This window comes from Ochlerotatus camptorhynchus, unplaced genomic scaffold (assembly GCF_037179485.1).
Source record: "Ochlerotatus camptorhynchus isolate MF236.1 unplaced genomic scaffold, CSIRO-AGI_Acam_v1.1 ptg000024l, whole genome shotgun sequence".
In the NCBI taxonomy this organism is placed as follows: Eukaryota; Metazoa; Arthropoda; class Insecta; order Diptera; family Culicidae; genus Ochlerotatus; species Ochlerotatus camptorhynchus.
Window position 1 is genome coordinate 613,107 of NW_027040516.1, and position 22,450 is coordinate 635,556.

A 22,450-nucleotide genomic window follows, 5' to 3' on the forward strand; every position below is an offset into this window, starting at 1 on the left:
GCGGGTCAGCAGTTACTAACTGCTTTACTCTGGAACTGATTCGGCATACTCTGGAACTTGGTGACTATCCACTTCGCGAGTTTGTGGGTGGGGGAACCAACTGCAGACACGATCTCTCGCATTTCATTTCCCGGTTTGTGTACTTTGGGGAGACCTTTGATCCTGGGTAGAATGGGATTGGATTCCCGTAAACGGCCTGCTCCATCTCCCAATATTGATTTGCACTCCTTCAGTGCTTTCTCCACGCGTTTCACTATGTTCTGTAAGGGGTCTACTCGAAGGTGCCAATACGGTCCGTTGTTAATCTTCGTTGTCATTTGATTGTCGTAATCGCCTTTGTCCATGATAACGACCGCATTGCCCTTGTCTGCTTTCACATAGTATACTGCTTTACTTTTCAGCTCCTTTACAATCCGTATACACCATGGAAACTGGACGTTGCAGAGAGCCTCGAGATCAACAAACAGAAAATTAAATTTAAGTAGATTATAAGCGTTTAAAACCTGACACTATTTCGTCACGCAATTTTTTGATTTGCACCCCCAGTATAGTCGACAAAGACGTAGTCCTACTTAAAAAGAAAGAGGTTGTATCGAAGACACGACCGTTCATTTGACGTAGGATTACGAAGAATAGTTTTGATGTCACAGCAAAAGTATAGTAAATATTAAATTGATTTCTTAACTCGTTATCAGTGAAAAAGTTCGATAGGTTGAAATTCGGAAGCAATTTAAGAGTTCTGTTTGTGAGGTGCTCACTCTTTAGTTAACTCTTTTATCAGTAATTTGTGGTCCTGAAAAGGACCGATGGGTTGGAAGCCAGTTTGAACAATGCTGTGGAAATTTGTCCTCGACGTTCTTGGAGATGATAGCGGTGTGTGGAAAGGAATGTATTAAGGAAAACACATCGATCACAGAAACTGGGCCTACCGGACGGTACCTACGTTTATGCTTTTTGATGCAAATTTTAAGCCCTTTCTATTAAGAGAATTGGGCAAGATTCTCTAGATAGGAGGGGCTTAAAATTTGCATCAAAAGGTATAAACATAGGTACGATATGGCATGCTCAGTGCTTGGTATCAATATTCGGCGACTGTGTTAGGGAAACCACTTTTCCCATCACGAAAATGCCTCGTTTTCTGGTGTAAAGTTACGCACAAAACGCACGAAACTTTTGAATTATTCAATAGATAATGAAAAAAGCAAAAATTGATTGGAGGAATTTCTTGCTAAAAATTTTCCAATCGCGAGATACTCGCGATCAATCATATAAATTTGAGATTTTTTTTCTTTTTCTAGCGTCCTGGAGAAACCCCTACGAAGTGTTCCTGGTTATTTGACATGGTCATGTAGTATTTGTGCATCGCGAGAATTTTTATGAACCACTTCAATACTTGACGCAAACTTTTGCTTGCTGGGTACATTATCAAAGAGCTTTGGGGGTGATGTGGCTGGAAGAAAGGCGAGCGAATGTTCAGTGACATCACACGCGGTAATTGAATGAGCAGCGTTCGGCGAGACCGGATGGAATTCAATTTTGAAATCTGTGTTAGGGACAGCACTTTTCGCAGGCAATCGGTGGTAATTTTAATTATAGCAAGAGTTGCACGTTCCTGCATTTTCAATAGTGACTTTTTGAAAAATGATAAATACTTAATTTTAACAGATTCATAGAAAAATTTCTTATCAATTTGCCTATTCTCGCGTCACTTTTCGAATAGACCAATGTAACATATCCGCCATTTTTAGAAAATCGAAGTTGAGACTCGACAGATTATTATTTTAACTGTTTAGAAACAATACGTTTTGCAATACTATTTTTAATGTAACAGTAAAATCACAATTTTACTTTGAATGTCATGCTATAATATAGAAAAAAAAACCCTCATAGAACGTTTTGACTAGTCAAGTTTTAGATCGGACATGTTGGACGATTTTTCTCAATGACATAATCAATGAGTGTTGCATTAAACATTTTGTTCTACATGATACTAGATTCCCTTTCACAGATTTCAGCGTAGAGTACTTAACTTTAGATTGGCCCCACCTTTAGAAAATGAACACCAATCATGTTAGGCAGCCCAAATGACCGAAGTAACAATCATGTATACATCATTTCAAACTGTACATTGGACAATTTTTGACCTATGATTATCTTAAATAAATGAAAGTAAATTTGGATGGGTCGTTTTGTATCACATACAATGATAGAAGAGCAATAGTTTGTATCGCTTAACTCGATTTGTTTACATTTATTACCTTTTGAAAAGCGACGCTAGTGAATAAAAATCCATCATCTCGGGACCAAAATCAGACCACTTTCATGCCGCGACCGACTTTGGATTCTAAAAATTGCACTGCTAATGTTGCCTTAAAAATATATGGTACACACTCAGCTACGTTTTGCTTGTTCGGTAATTTTTTACCGGAAATAATCGGTAAATTTAGTATATTACAGATTTTTCGGTAAACAAAAATAATATCACCAATATTCGGTAAAATTTTAACGAAGTTTCGGTAGTTTGATTATAAATTTGATGAACTCTGTAAAAAAATACCGAACGATCTGTAAAATAAGCCAAAACGCCGAATTCGGTAAAAAATTACCGAACAAACCGTAAATCACAAGCAATTTTACCGAAATTTTGTACTATCAAACTGTCAAATCTGGAGAGGCTTTATTTACTAGTGAATGGTAAATAGTGCATCCGGAATCAAGTGCAAATAAAGTTTACAAAAATTACGATTGAGCAGGTAAGGATAAAAATTCTTGACCACAATCAATGGATCACCGACATATTTCGTGAGTAACTGTTTATTTAGCAAATCCAATTATTTTCCAGGCATTTTCAGCGATAGCATGATTTGATTGCAGGTTATTTATCTGGACTGCATCGCATAACATCGGGCTCTAATAACCCGTTCACATTACAGCGTATATCACGTGATATACGCTGTCTTGCAATGAGCACTCATACATCTAGTTTTCACTGAAAATCCTTTGAATGAGTGCTCATTGCAAGACCGCCTATATTACGTGATATAGGCTGTAATGTGAACGGGGTATAACACATTTCGGCGTCAAATACATTTTTTATTGCACGTATCACAAGTGCCGTGACGGTTTTAAAATTAAATAAAAACTGATAAATATTATTTCAAGGCTTTTTAATTCAAATTAACTGAAAACGGTAGTAAAATTTAAAAAATAGTGGGAAAATCAGTTTAACAGAACAGTTCGGTAAAAAATTACCGAATCGCTTCGCAAAAAAGTACCGAATCGTTCGGTAATTTTGACAGCTCATCAAAAAATTGGTTTACCGAACGTTCGGTAGGCATTTCGTTTACCGAACTGATTACCGAACGTTCAGCTGTTGAAAGTTCGGTAAAAAATTACCGAATACGGTAAAAATTTCTGAGTGTGTATGCTAAATTTAAACATATGAGAACTGACATTCAACCTTGAAAAATGTCCAAAACATACTCTATCAAATTTATAGTGGTTTCGTGATGGTTGAGCAATGCTTAGCTATTAGGGTGTTCAACACGGATGAGGCTGGCGAGCTGTATGTTGTTTGGAACGAGGGTGACGCGCTTGGCATAGATGGCCGACAGCGACTCACGAAGATGGATCCCGATCAGTAGCTTCTTCCTCCTTCTTTGGATTGTGGAGGGGATTGCCTAAGGGTATCAGTCGAAATTGTTTACTGTTTTTCGCCATTTTATTTTGCGTAACATCGTGTTCAGGGTATCCACCAAACCATTGATGAATTAGTTCTATCATTTGGGTTGTCGTTCGCTTATGGTGTTTTTTTATTAGGGTTGCGTTCGTTTGGTAGCCCAAATCCCTAGAGATGCATCATGTCCCGGTTAAATGTTCCGATTTCCCCGTATTTAGAAAATGTTCAACGCATAGAAATGATGTAATAAAATGCAACTCGACTTACCTTTGAAGAACTGCAACCTGCCACCGGGCGCATTGGTAGCACTGATGGGCCCCGAAAGTGTCCCATTGCCGTTGACTTTTCCAACATTTCCGGCACTGAGGCTACCGTGTGCGCCATGCTTGATACCACCGACGTGGCCAGAGTTCAGAGCCGTTCCATTCGTTCCGCCGGAGTTACCCGACACGGCAGTCGAAGTTTTCGATTTATCCCTTCCCGTTGCAGGCGCTCCGAAACTACTGTGCAGCTGCGGTCCATCGGCAGTCGGTGACGAAGCGGACGATGACGACGATGCCGGGGACGACTGGGGCGATACACCAACTACCCCAACCCCCGGATGATGCTGGCGTGCCGAAGGGGACAGCAGTATGGTTGCTGTGCCATTGACAGTGGTGGTGGTGCTGGTGGCAGTAGTGGCGGCAGGTTCATCGGTCATCGTGGCACATTTTGTCAGGATTTTACTGATTATCTCCTGGTGCTGTTGGTGATGGGGTGTAACGGTGCTGCTGCCACTGCTACTGCTGGAATTGCTTCCGGTGCTGGAGCTGGTTGGGTAGCTGTTTGGGATTTCCTTGCCGCTGCTTGTATTGATTACATACATGATCCCGTAGGATGAAGCAGGATCCGACCGAATCTTTCGGCGATCGTTCGATCAGACCCAGTGTATCGTCGTCGATCCGGTTGCCCGATTCACGCAAGATATGCGGTGGAGCAACAGCTAAAGCGGGACTGAGAATGTGTGTGGGATTCCAACCGTATTCTCTCCTTCTCTCTCTTTCTGGGTCTTGTTCTTTTGGATTTTTTTTTTATAATACCTTTAATTTGTTGTGCTCCAGTGCGAGATCACACAACCGTGTGTGTCTTCTTTTTTTTTTCTTGTCGTTTCTGAGTATGTGTGCGAGAGTGTCGGTCGCCTTTTTTCCTCTTTTCCGCCGCCGCCGCCGAGGAATGTCCGATTCAAGAGTCTTGCTTGTCTTATTGTTATTACTTTTTTGATATATATTTTCTGTTCGTTTGCTCTCGCTCTCAGGCCGTGTGGCGAGCGCCTTGTTGTGCGGCTTTAATTTTCACTGGAAGAGGACATTATCAATTAATTGATTATTTTGACTGCTGCTACTTGATTCCACACAGCAGTTTGTGCTGCAGCGAGTCGCAAAAGGAAACCGAAAATATTGCTGATGTCGGCAAATGCAACATAGGCATAATATGGGGTGTTTCTAAGTGGGTAATTTGACTACACAGATTCCCATTGCTTGAAGCGGTCGTGGCTGGTGTGGAAAAGTGCGAATGCGTGAGCTATCTTCCATTAATCTGCATGATGTTGGTTGATGTCGCCGAGAGGATGGTTTCACATCTGCCTGCGCTCCTGCTGCCTGTTGTGGGTGTGCGTACGTGTTCGATTGACGAATTGTTGTGTATATTTTCCAGCCTACCACCGACTCCCGGTGGTGGTGTATTTCCGTTTCACACTTCCTGCCACCTTCTACCTCCACTGCAGCTCGGTCGGATCATCCAGCAGTGAATTTCCCCCATCTATAGGGAGACTCAATCCAAGCCATACATACGAAGGGGACACAGAGAGATAGATTATAGGAGGCCTACTCCAACGTCGTCGTCGTCGTCACGTCGAGGGAAAAATCGATTCTCCCCAGCACTGCTGTGTACAAAGCCCTCTGTCACCGATACACACATACACCGACTCACCAACACCGACGTGCCCGTTCACACTCGCAATCTGTCAACTTTTCTTCGCTCTAGCTCCGTGTTGTAGCCTTTTTGTGTTTGGTTGGACTTCCCTTCGTGTGTTTGAATGGTTTTCACACTCGGAGTTTTTCAGAGCTTCGTCACCATTTTCTTCTTGTCAATGCAACACACTATCAAAATATGCTTAGTACTCCGTATTTCGCTCCCCCATTCAACTCTACTCCTTTAGATCACTATGAAATCATTCGAAAAATATATTATGCCCTGAGATTGATTCTGTTATATTTTCCTCTATCTCGCTTTATTCGCTTCACAGCCGTAACTATTTTTATAAAAATTAGAGAACTTCTTTCCTTACTGTTACATATCATCGAATGATAGGCAATAAGCACTTTCAAAATATTTGTCACTTCCACTTCCCCAATAAATCCTACTTTGCTGAATCACAGCAACTCGGCTCCGATCATATTTGTATTCTTTTTGGTCGGATTACACCCGGATTGGCCGCACATGTGGAAGATTTGCACCCACTAACGGATTGGCACATACGGCTAGCGACTCCAGAAGGCTAGAAACCGCTCGGATTCCAGCGGAAAAAATCACCTGCTGATAACAGTTGCTCCAGTTTCTCTACACGGTCTTCCGTCGTCCGGCACAGGCTAGTCCGGCTGCGTCCATTACACTCAAGCCGCCATCATCAGCAGAAAATCACACCAAAAATATTCAACACACACTCCGACTCCCGTGTATCCCGCAACTCCCGGGAGGGCCACCGTCGTCATCACGCGCGGTGGCAATCAAACATTTTTCTTCCAGCAGAAAACTGAAAAATATTTCTGCCTGTTCTTGAAACCGAGCTTTGATGAATCTCCTCCCCGAACCAAAAAAAAATCCACACTCTTCTTCCTCCGCTGGCAATATTTTCACCTTCTTCTTCTTTATTTCGCTCCGGAGCCTCCTACTTCTGTGTTGCACTCCGGGATCGGTTTTCTACCGCAGGATTATCGAAGTCCGAACTCAATCGAACACAAATTTATCACTTTCAACCGGAACTGCACTTTATCTACACTCTGTGCACTGGAAAATCCACTAAACTACACTCATTCGAACCGAAAAATGTCTTTTTTTCCTTTCTGCCCCTCAGAGCTATGGATGGATGTTGAGCGAGCTGTGAGCCAGCTTTTCTTCTTCTCCGTCGTCGTCGCCGTCGTTGAATGTTTCATTCGCCTGCTCCTGTGCCTCTCTATCTGTGTGCTCTGTCGACACACAACACAGCAAAAGTGCCCAACAACCGCAGCAGCAGAGCACAGAGAGCCTGCAATCGCGGTTCCTCCAGTTCAGTCACCAACACGAACAACGCTTGGCGTGGGAAAAAATGAGATGACAGATGGAGCCCACCGGTGGCCAGAGCGGGATGGCACTGGTCGGATAGGTTCATTCACACCCCACACATTTTTCGCCCGCTCTTGAATGAAGCGAGAAAAGTGCGCGGGCGAGAGAGCGACTCTTCGGCTGCCATTTTGATGGTTGCGTTTTTTTGTTATGACTTTTCCGCGGTTGTTCTGAATCGGGGCTGGTGCTTGTGCGTGACTTTTGTTTTTGTCCATTCCTCAAGAATGACAACACACACCCGGTATTATTCAACATCGGAACAAAGCGATGAACAAAGGGAACATCAGTGCTATTCTTCCTCTATAGTATATTAGCTCTATTATATAAACCTCAATACCCTTAAAGAACCCAATTGGAGCAATATTTCAAAAAAAAACAATTTATTTAATAGAATGTCTTTGGCCTTAGTTCAGTTCACCCATAATACCCCGTTCACATTACAGCCTATATCACGTAATATAGGCTGTCTTGCAATGAGCACTCATACATAGGATTTCCAGTGAAAACTAGATGTATGAGTGCTCATTGCAAGACAGCGTATATCACGTGATATACGCTGTAATGTGAACGGGGTATAAATAGGTACACACAAAGAACAAAAATTGTTGTAATAAAAATAATTCACTTTAAAATTGAAAATTCCTCAAACTTCATAGTTTCAACAACGAATATTTTCAAAACGAAAGCTATTTTTTTGGTTTGAAAGTTTTTAGTTCATTTATGACTCGTAATTTTAAAAGTGCATTTTTTTAAAATGAAAATTGGTTTACTGTCAAAAATAACTCTAAACACCAACACTTTTGGCAGCACTGAAATTTTGCCGCTAAATTTTAAGATAAAACATGCAAAACAAAACAGAAGCAGCAGCAGTAGTGTCATATCAATCCACTTCCCAAACATAGATTCTGCCCGTCCCTAAAATTGGCTTCCGGTTTTAGATTTCCGTGAATGGTTTTGAAATGTTGGATCAAATCAAATAGGCCCTACTCGACGATCCAGTAAGTGTTTTTTTTATATTTTTAAACAACCTTTATAAATGCTTACTACTTTCGCTGTTTACAGTATTACCTCAAAACGACCCAAAATGAACGTTTCTTGGTTCGCACCATCTGCTGGCCAAACTTGGCCTGGAACCGTTCATATTATCCCAAGATACCACGAACGAGTGCCGCACCGATTGAACTTTAGCAATCAATTACTGCCAAAATAAATGCGAAGCCCGAGGCCTTTGCCGGATTCGTTTCCCAGATTTAACTGTTCCTCGGACTGTACAATGTGCATCATATTTACTGTAGGTGTAATCTATTTTCTCAATGATTTTGAATTATAGACCCTTCAACATGTTCACAGGTTACAAGGATTATCAATCTTCAAGGAAACCTGGGAGCTGGCCTGGAGACTACTGGCAGAGATAAAAGCAATGCTTACAGTGTGCCAAATGCATGATATCTAACGATCCAAAACCGTTGATACATACTGTCTGAGTTCATCAGTTCATCACGAGCCATGATTTGATATCATAATAAAAATAATAAATATAAAATTGAATAATAAAAAAAAACTCTACATGTCATACTGACAATGCTGGTATTTAAAATGAAAATATTTTAATTGTTCAATTCAAAGTGAAAAAGATCATTTCAATTAGACCACACTTTCATGATAAAAATTTGTTTTGAATTTAAAATAATCCACTTTTTATTCCAACACTGCCATGCTTTTGTTTTGACAGAAGTACAATTCGTTTTGAAAGTTTGAACTTTTAAAAGTAGGGAGCGGTTAACTTTTGAATTGATAGTAGGCGAAATTTTATTTTAAATTCTAAAGACTTTCTACCAAAAAGAACCAACGCAAACTTTTAATTCTACCAATGGTTTTTTTAATTTTATTAACGATTATTTTTTAGTTGATTCACCCATATTTGGGTTTTTCATACAATACCTATAATATGGGTGAATGATACTGTTAAAAATCAGTAGATCACTCACATTGTGAGTAAAGTGACTTTACCTAAATATAATTAATTGCATTGCATACATATTTCGGTGAAAAAACACTGTCCAATCCGCATCGTTTTCGGCATTGGTTTTGTATTTCTGCTGCTACCGTTCGTGTGTTGTTGCTGCTCGAAGGGTTTCTACCAAGCTTGTAAGGTGATTGGCAATCAAAAATCACCACATATAATTAAAATAATAAGTGAGTTTTGAATTACTCAGTAACTTTAATGTAATAAAAATAATAGTGGGTAATTTATGGGTAATTTCAGTAATTCCTATTGCTTGGAAAATTATTTGGTGATTTTAAAGATAATCAAGCAATGGAAATATTAACCTTATTTGACAAAATCCAGGTAATCATGACGTTTGAATATTGAAAACAATTTGAATGAAGAAAAGAGACCTATCCCAACAAACAATTGTCTATTGAAGAAACGACTTCTTGGCCATTTTATTCAACTGCATGCTTAATAGTATTATTATTATAGTATTAATAGTACTATTTTTAATAATAACTTCTGTTCAGGCTTTGTTCACACAAATCTGGAGAATTTATTCAATCAAAATATAGAACTACTTGGTTTTGTATAAGGTATGTTGAGAAGCTTTTATTCGACTTATATGAGTTGTAACAGAGTTTATACGTTTTTTTATTATTCAGCGTTTATTAGACATCACTGCTTCCTTAAAACAGTGATGCTTTACATACGCTTGATTCTCATGTGAAGTAACGTTTAATTAGACATTATTATACATTTATTAAACGATTTTTCAACTGTGGGAAAGTTAACCCGAGAATAAGAGGGATGGGGACAGGGAGAAGGGTGTGTTTCTTAATTGATTGTTTTCTTTATTTCTGACGTGGCTCGCACCACACATATATTAGAAAATGCATTAAATACTTATACATGTCGTTGCATGGGATTCGAATCATGTACCTTCCGATCACCAGCCGCTTGCCTTGTCATCTGAGCTATCCTAGAATTCATCATATGGGCAACTCAATAATCAATAAACGCTTGCTTGAAAGTAAATACCTATCAGCACTCCCAATCGCAGCTCTAGCTCCTTCAAGGCCCTGTGTATAAGTTATAAGTAGACGCCTTGCAAAAAGTTAATGAAGATCATGTGTCAAATGAAATGTAAAAGCGGTCACACATACCTTTTATGCATTCTTATAGGACCTATGTGGTTTGTCTTATGGAATGTATAAGCAACAATCAATACGAAACTAACGATTTTAAATTGGCTCACTACTTGACTAGCCTATTGGTCCCAAGCAAATCGATTAACGTACCCCATTCCAGTCAAAATTCTAGTACCACACTATGTTTGTTTTGATTCGCTATGAAAGTTTGACAGATAAAATGAGGGGTTATTGGTTTTTCCTATGTTTCGAGGGGTGATTCGACAAGCTTGGGACCGAAGATAGTACCAGAGGTGAGCCAAAAAGTTGAGCACGTTTCTTCGGGACCTACTTGTCTTAGAGTTACCTCTATGGTAGAAGCACTGATAAACCGACATGAATGACCATCGCAAAAACAATAAAATTTCTGACCAGAGCACACTGTTGACATCTGGCTCCATGTTCGCGGGAAATTTTTAACTAAGCCTTGAACCCGCATGCAAAAGTTATAAATTGGTTCGTGTCTGATCTATTCTGGACAAATTATTTTTAGCTAGATCAAAAAATCCTATGGTTTTGACAGTGCGGATCAATGCACATTTAAGTCGGCCGTTTACGATTTTCGGACATAAGTCAGAATTAAGTGTCATATCGGTTTGTCGGTGTAGAAGCACACTTAATTCTGCCTTTTTCCCTTATTATGGTCATTCATGCCTGTTTGTCGGTGGTAGAAGGGGGTTAATATTTCCTCAATTTAGCGTGACATAATAAATGGATCGCCCATAATATGAAAAAAGTCGCTTTTATTTGGTTGCATCGAGGGTTAAATAATGTGGCCCCTAATTTTTTAAGATTTTTTTTTTTTTTTTTAATATCTTAATTCGATTTTCACTAATTTAATAATAAAGTTTACCTCAAGCAACTAAAATACTATTTTTTTTTAATGACCTAATTATTTTCCAAGCAGAAAGAATTACTGAAATTAATTAATAAATTACCCAGAATTATTTTTATTACATTAAACACGCAGAAAAAATTACCGTCGAAACAAAAATATTTGAGGTAAATTTAAACGTAAATTCAGTTTGTTCTGGCCACAAACATAAACTAGGTTGATTTCAAACGTATTCTACGTTTGAATCCATTGATAATAATGTTTAAAACAAAAATAATGTTGCGTTTATTTTAAAAATATTCGTGTTGAAAATAAACGTGAATATTTTTGATTTATTTGAAAACTATATGCAATCAAAAATTAATATGTTTATTTTAAACATGCTTTTCATGTTTAAAAGAAACAAACATATTTTGAAATTATTTTAGCATTTGAATGCTGAATAAATCAAAATAAAATGGATAGCAAATTAATGGAAATTCCTGCGATTATGGAAAGTCTGTGGATGTTTGGATCCGGGGGGCCGTCGGGGTGGGTGTCCGATCCGATCCAGTTCAGTAAAACTGGTGAAACTTTGTGATATTAGCGTCATTTTGTCGTTTATGACGCTGGTCCTCATACCGGCCTCTTTCTACGTTTAGTGTTCGGGGATGATCTGTTTTTCTTTCGACGTCGGGTGGGGGGTGAGGATGATATGGGGATCGGTATCCGAAACGACGGATTGCCGTTAATATTGTGATGTTCCACCGGTTTTGTCGAGCTTGGAACATTGCGTGGGTTTCCGGACCCTCTACTTCGGTTTCGCCGCTTGCAGGCCGTTTTCGGTTAAGTTTGCCGAATGTAAACAAGAAGGAAAAAAGGACACGCTAAAAATTGATTACCCAGGTTATGTATTGTTGAAATAAACATGCTTTTGAATTTATTCTAAACATACATATTTTTGTTGAGAACATGTTTGTAATTTACTTTGAACTATTCATATTTTTATTTAATAAACATATATATTTTTAACTTAAATGAACAAAATTTGGTTCCGTGAAATAACTGAGTAATTCAAAATTCACTTGTGGTAATTTTTGATCACCAATCACCTTACAAATTTGATAGAAACCCGTTTACCCTACTCTAGAGTAATTAATCATCTCAACACGATAATCATAAATCACTTAAAATTAAAAGTTAACTCTTAGCAAATTGTAAATTTTATGTGTAAAATTAAATCAATATATATCAAATAATATTATAATTGTTCTACAATACCTTATTATATCTTCCACATTCTTCCCCTCCTCTACTTTAAAAAGACTATTTGAACGCAAAAATATCAAAATCTGGCATTACATTATCATGCTATTGCTAATAATATTTAATAACAAATCGTTAAAAGGCTTCCATCAGATGAACTCTATGCTCAATAAAACAAAAACTGCTTGCGATGTTCAAAAGCTGCAACAGAACTCAATTAAAAAATATACGTTCAGATATAATCAAAGCAACGGAGTGCCATTGAAGCAAATTAACAGATCTTCCAACCAAGCATTTCCAATGCCATGGTCAAAATTCTACCTTGATCATCAATTAGCCTTGATCAGTAATCTGCTGTAATCAACAATATACTTTAATCAACAATCATCCATGATAAATAACTTGGCTTGATCAATTAAAATAACTTAATATTTCTTTTAATTGCCACAATTCATTTAATTGGGTTCTTTAATTTTGTCGGTTTTTATACATCTTCTGAAAAGGCGTCATTTTCTGAGGCACACACTCAGCTATGTTTTGCTTGTTCGGTATTTTTTTTACCGGAAATAATCGGTAAATTTAGTATATTACAGATTTTTCGGTTAAAGATGAATAGCCTAAGGCTAAAAATCTCTTTAATAAAGCCTTAAAAAAAAAGATTTTTCGGTAAACAAAAATAATTTCACCAATATTCGGTAAAATTTTACCGAAGTTTCGGTAGTTTGATTATAAATTTGATAAACTCTGTAAAAAAATACCGAACGATCTGTAAAATAAGCCAAAACGCCGAATTCGGTAAAAAATTACCGAACAAACCGTAAATCACAAGTAATTTTACCGAAATTTTGTACTATTAAACTGTCAAATCTGGAGAGGCTTTATTTACTAGTGAATGGTAAATAGTGCATCCGCAATCAAGTGCAAATAAAGTTTACAAAAATTACGATTGAGCAGGTAAGGTTAAAAATTCTTGACCACGATCAATGGATCACCGACATATTTCATGAGTAATTGTTTATTTAGCAAATCCAATTATTTTCCAGGCATTGTCAGCGATAGCATGATTTGATTGCAGGTTATTTATCTGGACTGCATCGCATAACATCGGGTTCTAATACATTTTGGTGTCAAATACATTTTTATTGCACGTATCACAAGTGCAGTGACAATTTTAAAATTCATTAAAAACTGATAAATATTATTTCAAGACTTTTTAATTCAAATTAACTGAAAACGGTAGTAAAATTTAAAAAATAGTGGGAAAATCAGTTTTACAGAACAGTTTGGTAAAAATTACCGAATCGCTCCGCAAAAAAGTACCGAATCGTTCGGTAATTTTGACAGCTCTTAAAAAAATTGGTTTATCGAAGGTTTGGTAGGCATTTCGTTTACCGAACGTTCAGCTGTTGAATGTTCGGTAAAAAATTACCGAGTACGGTAATAATTTCTGAGTGTGTAATACATGCAAAATAGAGGAACCTCGTGGAACCTGTGCAATTATCAGTCAAACCAATCGTCTTCCGTGACGCTGAAGTTGAAATCTGGATAATTTTTTGATCGTATGGTCTCGCACCGACATGACGATGGAAGTCATGTTTCAATTCCAATAAATAATAATGTATTTTATTCAAGCTTGCAAATGTTGTAAATGTGTATGACACAAACTTTACATCCTCTTCTTGAATATTATAAATATAAATTATCATTATAAATGATGGTTTTATAATTTCGAAAAATAGTATATCTTGCTGAAATAGCTTTTGCAAGCTTTATTTTATTACGATTTCAATACTTCCTCTATTTCATCCGAAGCGAAACAAGCTTGCAGATAAACCAAATCAATTTCGATGTGCTGATTGATTATGGTTTTCCGCAGGAAATTGTTACAATGAATTAAGTTATCATGTCTGCAATATTTATGTTGATTTCCATTAATAAAATACCCATGGTTTCCATGTATAAAACCTGAAATACCAGAAAACATGCATGTCACAACACAACTGTCAAACACCACGGAGCGCAAAACTCGCCCTACCAATTCACCCATCGTGAGGCGAATTCACCGAACTCCCACCCGGCGTTCATCCGTTCCACTTTCCGTCATTCGCCCGCCGATGAATTTCCCTTTTGACTTACGAAGCCGCTCTTGCCCGATGCTGGGAAAATTCCCATCGGCGTGGGAAACTAATTGCCAACGATCGCTGTTGAGCGTGGGAAAAATGAAATTCTGATGAGAATTATTTTCTAACCGACACTCGTTTTCGGTTAGCGATAATTTTATGAAAATGCTATTCATGCATTCCCTCTACCTTGTCCTTCGTTGGTTCTTTCCTTTTCCTTGTCTTGTCTGCCTGTGGATGTTTTGGGTTTTCTTCATGCGAAATAGGCATTTTCCATTGCTCTGCGCACATCCAAATCAGAATCAGACCAGAATATCCTTTCTATCCGTCTGTTGTGCTGTGTGCTCACCTCGCTCGCTCCCATGATGGCGGACGGTATGTGAACACAGAACAAATTACTCTCATAACCCCGACGCCTGTGTCACAGTCAGGAATTTTCTCATGGTGCATTCCAGAAAAGGATTCCTGCGAAATTATATTAACACTGCAAGGCGATTATGATGTTCTTGTTGTTATTGTTATTCCACAAGGATAGTGAACATGTCTGTTCCGCTTGTTCCCATTTCCCACAGTAGAAAGGATGATCCTGCTTTTCTCCCACGGTCAACTCTCTTTTCCCATCGTATAGAACATACACAAGCGGCCGTTCGATGTTGGCGATCATAAAAGCTTGTTGGTATGTATTGCGGATCAAGGCTTTCCTGCACGCAGAACCCGTCTGGATGCATGCACCACTACCAACGGTCGTCGTCGTCGCCTTCATCCGTCAGTGAGTGCGGTGCGGTGCGCAACCCAGAGGGAAAAAGACCGTTGACGATGACAACACAACACACCGACGGGACCACGCGCGGCGCGTTGTTACTACCCATGTGTGCATGTGGTGGTGTGTGCATGTATGGAAGCATATGTAGAGATAGGCGTGGTGGAGCATAATATGCTGATGATACTGTTGACGTTTGCATTGCAACTCCTCTCTTCTATGCAACTGCGCTACCGCGGTCGCTGTTGTTGTTGGAAATGCGTATGATCGAAGCATTTTTTTATGACGTTGCATTTCCTGTCTCATTTTTTTTTGCTCCCATCAATAATTTCGGTCGTTTTGAATAAAATGATACATGTGTGGGAAAAAATGAGGAAGTGCACGCAGGTTCGGGCGGGTAGCCGGAACGGAAGGAAATTAACTCGAGCTGAGGATTCTCTTTCCTTCGCTCTTTCTTTGCTTTTGTTGATTCTGGTTTCTCTTCGTAGACAATGCTCTGCATGGGTGATTTAAATTTGTATGATTGAGTACCTGTTCAATTCGATGTGTGAATAGAATTACACGTTAAGCTTTTGTGTTTAGTTGTTGTTGAATGTTTTTAATTGTCTATTAAAATGACTATAAATAAAGATCTATTCATGAAAATTGAAACGAAATGCGAATCAAACAACAATAAATTGTTGTAATGGTTTACCACTATTTAGATACTTACAAACAAAAATTGTATCTATACAAACTATGCAGTTTCGAATTAAAAGTTTCCCAAATTTAGTATCTAGTTTAGTTTAGTTTCGGCCGACATTCAACATGGATGTGATTTTGTTGGTTTGAAAGTGTTTCTTTAACTTCTGGGTGGTAGTTTTAAAAGTATTTTTTTTTTCTAAACAATACAACAACAATACAATACTTTTTCGTTGACAAGCAAATCCAAAGAGGGGGGGGAAAAATAAGCTAACATAATATGACAAATGAGGTGAGGTTAAAATCAAATTGTCCATTTGCCCATACTGCCTATCATCTCATATCAGTCCCATGTTAAAAAATTAGGCATTGAGAAAATAGCAGTTAAAGTAACGAAGTGCAATTCCCATGTAAATATTTGAAAAATCATAGTACAATAATTGATATTTTTTTCAAGTTGAAATCAGTTATAATGATGCTTGAATGGGATTGATATGCGTTTACTTTGCTTTAATGGGACCAACTGACTTGATGTTGTATTCTCATTTTTCATGACCAAAGTCCGTAGTTTTATCATAGAGGTAACTCTAAGACCACTGGGTCCGGAAGAAAATCATTATTATTTTTGGCTCACTCAGTACCAGAACAACGGTCCCAAGCAGTCCCAAGCTATTTCACTCACCCCTGCATGTTCTGCATGAATCCACACACCCCTGATGTTATCTGTCAAACTTTCATAGCGAATCAAAACAAACATAGTGTAGTAATAGAATTTCAACTAGAATAGGGTACGTTAATCGTTTGCTTGGGACCAATAGGCTACTAAAGTGGTGAGCCAATTTAAAATCGTTAGTTTCGTATTGATTGTTGGTTTTATCATAGAGGTAACTCTAAGACTAGTAGGCCCGAAGAAACGTGTTCAACTTTTTGGCTCAGCTCTGGTACCATAGAGGTAACTCGAAGACCAGAAGGTACCGAACAAACGTGTTCAACTTTTTGGCTCAGCTCTGGTGCTATCTTCGGTCCCACGCTAATCGATGCACCCCTCGAAACATAGGAAAATCCACAAACCCCTCATTTTATCTGTCAAACTTTCATAGCGAATCAAAACAAACATAGTGTAGTACTAGAATTTCGACTACAATGGGGTACGTTAATCGTTTGCTTGGGACCAATAGGCTAATCAAGCAGTGAGCCAATTTAAAATCATTAGTTTCCACCGGCTGCTGGTACTCTCTTCGGTCCCAAGCCTCGAAACATAGGAAAATCCACTAACCCCTCATTTTATCTGTAAAACTTTCATAGCGAATCAAAACAAACATTGTGTAGTACTAGAATTTCGACAAGAATGGGGTACGTTAATCGTTTGCTTGGAACCAATAGGCTAGTCAAGTAGTGAGCCAATTTAAAATCGTTAGTTTCTTATTGATTGTTGGTTTTATCACGTAATATGTAAGTAGATACCAATTTATAGTGGATAACGTGGATTTCTTAAAATTGATGAAAAACCATATGGGACTGATATGCGATTATAGCACAAACGAAGTGACAGACGGAGCGGCTCGAAATTTGGTTTGACGCACTTACATTTGAAATTTTCGAGTGTACCTCACGGCAACACTATCTACTCATATGTACTAGCTTAAAGTAGTTGATGCTATTGGGGCACCGCCTGTTATCTCTTTTTCTCTAACGAAAATTGAAAGGGAGAGCCTGTTGTCAAACTGCATGTCACTATGTTGTGTTCATTGTTATCTGCACTTCTTTTGTATAATGAAAGACCTTAGGCCAAAATGATTAGGAGTAAACACATCGGGTTAACATTTGCTTACAAATAAACGATGTTGAGCTGTCAATGACTCGCGCTTTTTGGCGGCAATTGTTGCTAAAGATTTCATCAGTCGGTGCTCCTAACCAAAGCCATGGTCATTCGCGACCGAGAAGATATCGTTGTTGGACGCCAAACAGGACCCGCCCGTAAAAAAATCCAATAAAAATACAATGATTTTGAATGGAGATTTTTGTTGATTATCATAAAATCAAAACGAAAATCATGGTATATGAGAAATGTACAGTAAAAAAGGGGGGTTGTTAAGCATCTTAACAATAAAAAAACTGATTTTTCTCGAACAAATTTGATCTCATCAAATTAATTTTCATTGAGAATTGTATCTTTTAAAACGAAATTTATTTTTTCACCCGTCCAATAATTTAACAATAAATTTATAATGTGCCCGAAATTCAACCGTAAAAATCATTGTAATTTCGTTATTTTATTATAATTATTTTTTTTCGGGTGGCCATACTCGGTATGCATTTGCTCCTCCGTAGAGGAACTGAAAGCTCTCGACGAGGGCGATCTGAAGAAGGAAAATTTACTCCAAAATCATGCCGAAATCCATCGAATCGATCGACGTGCTGAAGGTGAGATGGTGAGAATGAAGGAGGATCGGATGAAACCAATTATGTTCAATTTATTATTTATTTCGGCTAAAGATGCTGTATGTCACGCGTTTGAGCATGATTGCGGTACGATGGTGCGATGCTCTATTCTGGACCGGGCTAATAGACGTGGCAAAACTAGTCATTATACCTGCTACGTGTACCTTGTTACCTGAAGACGAGGAGGGAATCTTCGGATTCATGGAGGAGGACATCAGAAATGAGGAAGCTCGTATCCGAGGACAAAAGTGTTACATCTGCAAGGAACGGTATGCAAACGTTTGGTGTTGCGCGAAGAAGTGCTTCCGTTCATTCCATACGCTTTGTGGGATGCAGAATGAGTGCCTGTCGCATTACGTGGAAACGTTCCAGTCGTGGTGCGATAAGCACGTAGCGCTGGTGGATAAGGTGAAACACTCCGAGACCGAAGCCTGTGGGATTTGCTACGATGATATGGGACCGTACAGGAAGCTGGAATCGATTCGTGACCCGTGCTGTCAGAATGGCTGGTTCCATCGGAGCTACGTGGCACAGTTTGCCCAATCGGCGAGGTACTTTTTCAATTGCCCTTTGTGCAACAAGGACGACTTTAGTCAGCAGATCCATCAGCGTGGCATTTATATTCCGGAAAATTAAGCGAAGCTGCGGAGGTGGGTGAATCGGTATTTGAATACTGAATATTTTATTTTAATTGTTCGAGGGATGCCTCGTGGGAGCTGGAACCGAATGTATTCAACGATCAGTTGGAACGTCCTTCGGAGTGTGACGCTGAAGAGTGTCGTTGTCGGTATGGGCGAGATTACGACGATTGCAAGCGTTGGGATCTGATCCTTTGTGCAACGTGCGGTTCGACTTGTCGCCAAGATCAGTGCATGGAGGTTCCCTCGAAGAACTATGTTTTCACCTTTTGTCGTCCGATTGTTCGAAAGACGCCGGAAGCGGTTTTGAAGCTAGCCGAGGCTTCCCGAAGAGTGGAAGCAGCAAGATGGGGGAAGCCGGTAACGATAGCAGAGAGGGGAGTTCTAGGGGCCGATCTAGTGGCAGACGTCAGATTGAATCGGATGATTCAGATTCTGAAGAGTCAGTTGCATTGACGACCAAACGCAAATCTCAGAAAAGACGAACCGCAATAGACAGTGACGACAGCGATTCCGATCTGGTTTCTACACGAAAGAAACCAACGTCGAAATGACGGCTGTCCACGTCTTCATCTAGTTCTTCCTCGTTCGTTTCTTCGAAGCGAAGAAATCAGTCTGGAGGAACTGGTCAAGAAGATTCCACTGCCACGAGGAACTTCCGTCGAAAAATTACTTCGAGTCAAACCGGTCGTAAGGCTCGAGAAGCTCAGCTCGGAAAAGATCAAATCGTTGACTTCTTCGGAGAATGAAGACGAAGCATCCTCCGCAGGATCGTCGACCGTGTTCGATTTCAACTATCGTGTGAAATTAAACAAAAAGCAGGGCCGAAAATCGATGGTAGAATTGCAGCCGATCAAACAGGTCATCCGCTCCGACACGAACACGCTAACGGATGCCTCGGTGGAGATCGTGCGTCCCAAGACGCCTGCCCAGAAATCTTTTGGAAAGCAGTTCAAACTGAAGCTTTTTGGGCCAAAAACCGTCCCACGAAAACGTTCCACCAGCGAGTCTGATCCGGAGTACGTTACAGCGAAGAAAAGTTGATTTAATTTTAATGACGAACTTGCAGAATTTTCCAGCACTAGTGCACTAAGCAGGTCTTTCCCACGGCGCAATAGATTACTGCCAACGGTGCCACCTCAAGCGGAAATGCGATTCGAGACCGGGTTGACGTTGATGCTCAAAAGCGAGAAAATGTTCCGGATTTCTCTACCCATGCGAATGTCAGCTGGTATCACACTGCTTACAGGTACTGAGGGAGAACCTTCCAAAACTTCTAGTGTTTGGACTGGTGGTATGGCACAAAGAATGCACAATGCACCACGAACCGACGGAGAATCGTATGTGCTGTGATCAATGTGATTGGTGAGGCAGAAGGAAACAAGCCAGCACTTGCATTATCACGACGTTCTTATGCATAATCTAGTGTGACGAAACGTTGGATCATGCGTAAGAACATCGTGAGAACGACAGAGTCGACTACATTCCTTCTGCCGCACCTATAGTAACGCACACGGCTCCCGCGCTGACTGTTCCTTACTTTCTCACTCTAATCAAAATTTCCTTCGATGAGTGAGAAAACAGCACCCCGTCAACACGAGCAAGGACACGAGTTGCCAGATCATTGCACACAAAACCAACTTGAATTAATTCAAAACAAAAATACTAGCGAACCTGGCGGTGAGGGGCGGAAGGTGGACTAAAATTCTATTACAGAGAACCACATTATTTTAATTCATTTCTTCGGAGAAAGTCGTCTGTAACTTCGTTTGTGATTATAGGCAGTATAGGTCAATTAGTCCAGCAAAGTGAGTCATTATGAGTCTCGAAATTCAACCATTCCGGCAGGTTCAGCATATTCTTGCTTTCGTGTTTTTTTAGGATTCAAGGAAGAATGGGAACCTATTTTTCTTCGGGATACATAGGGTAAGCCAATTGTTGCACACTTCACATGGTTTACTATGCAGCATTTATCCATGGCCATGACGTTTACCAATCATGGTGACATGTTGATCATTGATCAATTGCTGATTGATGAAAATTGTTCTTTTGATAATCAGTATTAGAAATAGTGTGATTAAACTTGTTTTAAATATTGCTGGCATTGTACATTTGATTTCAGGTGAAACCCGAGGTGAAACCATAATTGTTCTGTTAATGATCTTAATACCAACAATCAATACGAAACTAACGATTTCAAATTGGCTCACTACTTGACTAGCCTATTGGTCCCAAGCAAATCGACTAACGTATCCCATTCTAGTATAAATTCCAGTACTACACTATGTTTGTTTTGATTCGCTATGAAAGTTTGACAGATAAAATGAGGGGTTAGTGGATTTTCCTAAGTTTCGAGGGGTGAATCGATTAGCTTGGGACCGAAGATAGTACCAGAGCTGAGCCAAAAAGTTGAGCTCGTTTCTTCGGGACCTTCTGGTCTTAGAGTTACCTCTATGGTACCAGAGCTGAGCCAAAAAGTAGAGCTCGTTTCTTCTGGACCTACTAGTCTTAGATTTACCTCTATGGTACTGCCATAGAGGTAACTCTTAGACCTGAAGGTCCCGAAGATATGTGCTCAACTTTTTGGTTCAGCTCTGGTACCAACAATCAATACGAAACTATCGATTTCAAATTGGCTCACTACTTGACTAGTCTATTGGTCCCAAGCAAATCCATTAACGAACCCCATTCTAGTCAAAATTCTAGTACTACACAGTGTATGTTTTGATTCGCTATGAAAGTTTGACAGATAGCATGAGGGGTTCGTGAATTTTCCTATGTTTCGAGGGGTGAATCGATTAGCTTGGGACCGAAGATAGTACCAGAGCTGAGCCAATAAGTTGAGCACGTTTCTTCGGGACCTTCTGGTCTTAGAGTTACCTCTATGCTGGTACCAACCATTTGAAGTTTGTATGGGAATTAGTATCGTAAAACCAAGATTTTTGTTCATGTCTATCTAATAATTCACCATATCGGTCTGCTTAAAAAATTTTCAATTGTACTTGTAGAAAATTTTCCCAGCTACAACTTTGCTGAAGATCACTTTTTGATTAAATACTAAAATCGAAAGTTATCAATGGTTCAATGCGCTGATGTCTTATGATCATGCTCAATCAACTGTTCAGCAGGCAACATTGGTGTTTCTGGGGCGTTGAATAGGACACAAAAATCATGGCTACTATGTCACACTGCAAAATACAGTGCTGCCTACGCTCTAGCTGCTTGATCATGTCATAAGTTTACCAATCTCTTAAATAATTAATAACTTTTTCCAGTCTCGTTTTACATAGAAACAAACGATCTTCAGCAAAGTTGTAGCTGAGAAAATTTTCTATAGAATAGCTATCGATCTGTTTCCCAGCTTAATATGGAAAAAAAACTAGAAGGCAATGTACAAAAAGTTGAGATTTCCCATAGTAATTTACATATAAACTTCAAATGGCTTGTGCGAAGTCTGTTTCTAACCAAATGAGTTGTTACTTTGGGAGGCTAATCAGGACCCGATTT

General features: G+C 39.3%; 1 protein-coding gene and 1 pseudogene across 1 annotated transcript in view; one reads left to right on the top strand and one right to left on the bottom strand.

Moving 5' to 3' along the window:
* LOC135707386 (protein hairless-like) overlaps positions 1–5,468 on the bottom strand; it is a 115,893-nt gene extending 110,425 nt beyond the window's left edge. Inside the window, exon 1 of the mRNA XM_065229204.1 lies at positions 3,947–5,468. Within this exon, the coding sequence (XP_065085276.1) occupies positions 3,947–4,544 (598 nt within the window). The 5' untranslated portion in view covers positions 4,545–5,468. The remainder of the gene's footprint in view (positions 1–3,946) is intronic.
* A 12,975-nt stretch (positions 5,469–18,443) lies between these two features.
* LOC135707132 (pineapple eye protein-like) lies at positions 18,444–20,653 on the top strand (annotated as a pseudogene).
* Positions 20,654–22,450: the final 1,797 nt, after the last annotated feature.